Source organism: Mastomys coucha, unplaced genomic scaffold (genome assembly GCF_008632895.1).
Source record: "Mastomys coucha isolate ucsf_1 unplaced genomic scaffold, UCSF_Mcou_1 pScaffold22, whole genome shotgun sequence".
Taxonomy (NCBI): Eukaryota; Metazoa; Chordata; class Mammalia; order Rodentia; family Muridae; genus Mastomys; species Mastomys coucha.
The window spans coordinates 242,854,724-242,858,263 of NW_022196905.1; the positions used below are offsets into that span (position 1 = coordinate 242,854,724).

Here is a 3,540-nt window from a genome sequence, read left to right on the forward strand (position 1 = left end):
AGGGGCATCTCCCATGCACGTTCCTGGTGAATGTGCTAAGGATTAGAGTGGAACAATTGTGCCAGGCTTCTGGGTCAGAGCTTGGCACCTGTAGGAACTTAGTTGTAGGAATGGCAGTAAGGAGCAGAGACTGAACCCATTCTTCACAGTCTCTGTGACCATCCACTGTCCTTGTGCCATTGACTAAGGAACAAGTACACATGCTTCCAACTGGAGACTATGTAGAACAAGGAGGTACCTTATTGGTACTTGGAAGTGAGCTGAAGAATGTGTCACCATCATATGGAATGGTATTGCCCATTCATTACTATAGTTGCTATGTGGGCACAGTGCTAGATAGAATGAGAGCACACTGGTGTAGAAATGAACCTGAGAAACTTCAAGTAATGCTTTGGATGGATCCTGGATTCTGAGTGGGGAAGGAAGAGCGCATAATCCAGGCCTAGGGTTCGCTGTCAGGCTGGTTCCTGTAGGGGAGTATGAGGAGGCTAGGACTTGGACTCTTGTTTTAATTCTGTCTGCAGTTGACCTCACTGAGAAGGAGGAGGAGCTGCTAAAAAGGAGGGTGATGAAGTACTGGGCCAACTTTGCAAGAAATGGGTGAGAACACACCCCGTTCTCAACATCTTTACGGTCGGTTGGGTCTAAGTTGTGTCCCATTAGTATGCATGTGTCCTTAACTACACCATAGTCTTCAACCCAGGGCACGCTCATGCTGATTTTGCCTCTGAGAGAGAGACACAAAACTAGCCAGCCGCCCTAGCTTCACATGGAGTCAACACTGCTGGTGACACTTGTATTTATATCACTAAACCAGTCCATCCATCCCCTGAGACGCTTGGTCTGCTCATCACTGCCCTGACCAAATATGGGAATGAGGCTTTGGGTCAGAGGGACCTTCACTCTTTCCTGCTGGTTGCCATATCCACAGGAACCCCAACCGCGAGGGTCTACCCTACTGGCCTGCGTTGGACCATGATGAGCAGTATCTGAAGCTGGACACCCAGCCTGCTGTGGGCCGAGCCCTGAAGGCCAGAAGGCTGCAGTTCTGGACCAAGACTCTGCCCCAGAAGACCCAGGAGCTAAAGAGTTCTCAGGAAAAGCATGCAGAGTTGTAGTGTTCTGTGTCAGGGACGGTGTGTGAGGTTGAAAGCAGATGGGGTGACTCTGAGGTTACAAAGGCCACTTATCTATATGTGTTTGTTCCAGCATTTACGTAAGCCTTTCTAATATCAGCATTTGCCCTTTCAGATATGTATGAAAACTACTCTGTGTGTTATTCCTTATCATTCTGGGCAAGCATTCATTAGAGTCAATAAAAGCTGTCATAACAGTGTGAATGTGTGAGTCCTAAAGTACCTCCATCTTCTTTAACTCTTCACTGAGACTAGGCTCCCCCTTCCTTCCTTCCTTCTTTCCTTCCTTTCCTCCTTCCTTCCTTCCCATCTTCCTTCCTTCCTTCCTTCTATCATCTTCTCTCCATCCTCACTCTTTTCTTAGGTTCCAGACCCTCTTCAAATGAAGTGGATGCTTCAGGGACTGTTGACTGTGGAGGACGGACTGCATCAAATTCTACATCCTCTCTCAGCAAGTTCATGTTTTCTCATATTTATAATTACCATTAGAAAATCTGCTCTCCCTAAGTCCTTTTGCCTTCAAAATTCTGTTCCTAAAAGATAATTAATTACAAATAGGACTCATAGTATCTGTGACCTCAGACAGGAGATAGGAGGATTACATAAATCTGAGGCAAGATAACAAGAACCACATCTCTGAAGCAAAACAAAAATCATAGCTTCAGTAACTTACAACAACAGTAACAAATTTACAGTCTTGTAGGTTGAGAAATTCAAGGTCAAGATTCCCACAGATTTGCTGTGTGGTGAGAAACAGTTCTCTGGGAAACCAGTCTCAAGGATTACTGCTTGTGCCCTCTCCTGGTAGGATGTGTAAATGAGGCCATTACCAGGATAGTATCAACTCCATGCTGACTTGAACTGGGGGCAAGGAAGACCTTCCTGTCAGCTAGACTGACCACGTATGATATTTCCACTCTATATGCACAAGACTGATTGAAGTTGCTACTGCCAGCATTCCTCTTCTCATCAGCTCCGTCTATACACACTAAACTGGGAACAGACACTCAGAATATGCTCTAGACTTTTAATAATCCTCTCATTTTTGATAGCTTGAGTGTCGATTGTTTTTATGGTGCTAGAGATCGATCTTCGGACTTGTGCATGTTAGGCCATGGTTCTACTCATGAACTACACCCTCAGACTACCATGGATTGTTTACATGCAACTAAATTGACCTATCTTAGGGGTATAGTTTTTAGTAAGCCATGAGTAAGTTCTATGCTTCCCTAGGCCCTTTTCCTGCCATTCAGTATCTTTAACCTTGCTTCAGAGTAAACATGTCAGTACTTTATCTTATGATACTGGCATTTGTCTAGAATCCAATATAAATAGAATGTTTTGTGACTGGTTAGGTCACTTTACAAAATGTTTTTGTTTCCTTTTTGTGGAATGCCATCCAAGTGTGCATACAATACATTTTACCCACTTACCCAGCCTATAAAAAATTGTCACCCATGTTAATTAGCTCTTCTTTCTGGATACATGGTTTCTATATAGCCCAGGAGGGGCCTGAACCCACGATCTCACTGTCTTGCCTTCCTGAGTAGTTGGATTACAGGATTAGAGGGCCACCCATCCCAGGTTTGGGTTTTAATATGCTCTATAGATATCCCCAAAGTGATGTCATGTGATCGTATGTATTAAATTTTTGAATTTACAACCTAGAGCAAAATTGCTAAGTCATGAGACATGTGTTAAGCATTTAAAGCAGTTGTAAGCCTAGGGATGTAGCCTTACAACATGTAGGTAAACAGCTTCCCCTATTTGTACAAAGCCCTGGGCACCTAAAATATAAAATAAAGCCAGATCAGATAATATAGGCTTTCAATCCTAGCTACTCAGAGAGCTGAGAGGCTGCGGATCCCAAGCTAAGACTTGTCTGAGCTATTGAGAAAGCTCTAGGCAAAACTGGAAAATTTAGTTCTGGTCTGTCTCCACATGGCCGGTAGGGGGCGACTAAGCACACTTTTTTTTTTTTAAATGTTAGTTATTTTATTTATTTACATTTCAAATGTCCCCTTTCCCGGTCCCCCTTCCATGAGCTCTCACCCCATCCCCCCTCCTTCACCTCTAAGAGTGTGCTCCCTCACCCATCCACCCAGTCCCAACTCACCCCTCTAGCATCTCCCTTCTCTGGGGCATCAAGTCGCCAAAGGACCAAGCACAACCCCTCTCACTGAGGTTAGACAAGGCCGTCCTTTGCCCCATATGTAGCAGGGGCATAGACCAGCCCATGTATGCTCTTTAGTTGGTGGTTTAGTCCCTGGGAGCTCTGAGGGGTCTCGTTAGTTGATACTGTAGTTCTTCCTATGAGTTGCGATCCCCTTCAGCTCCTTCAGTCGATCCCCTTCAGCTCCTTCAGTATTTCCCCTAACTCTTCCATAAGGATCTCCTGTCCAGA

General features: G+C 44.8%; 1 protein-coding gene across 1 annotated transcript; it reads left to right on the plus strand.

Annotated features, from left to right (window-relative positions):
* Window positions 1–200: 200 nt before the first annotated feature.
* Window positions 201–1,118, plus strand: LOC116067871 (pyrethroid hydrolase Ces2a-like). Its single transcript, XM_031336875.1, has 3 exons — window positions 201–234; window positions 525–600; window positions 932–1,118. Exons 1-3 carry the CDS (start codon window positions 201–203, stop codon window positions 1,116–1,118), a joined length of 297 nt encoding a protein of 98 aa, XP_031192735.1.
* Window positions 1,119–3,540: the final 2,422 nt, after the last annotated feature.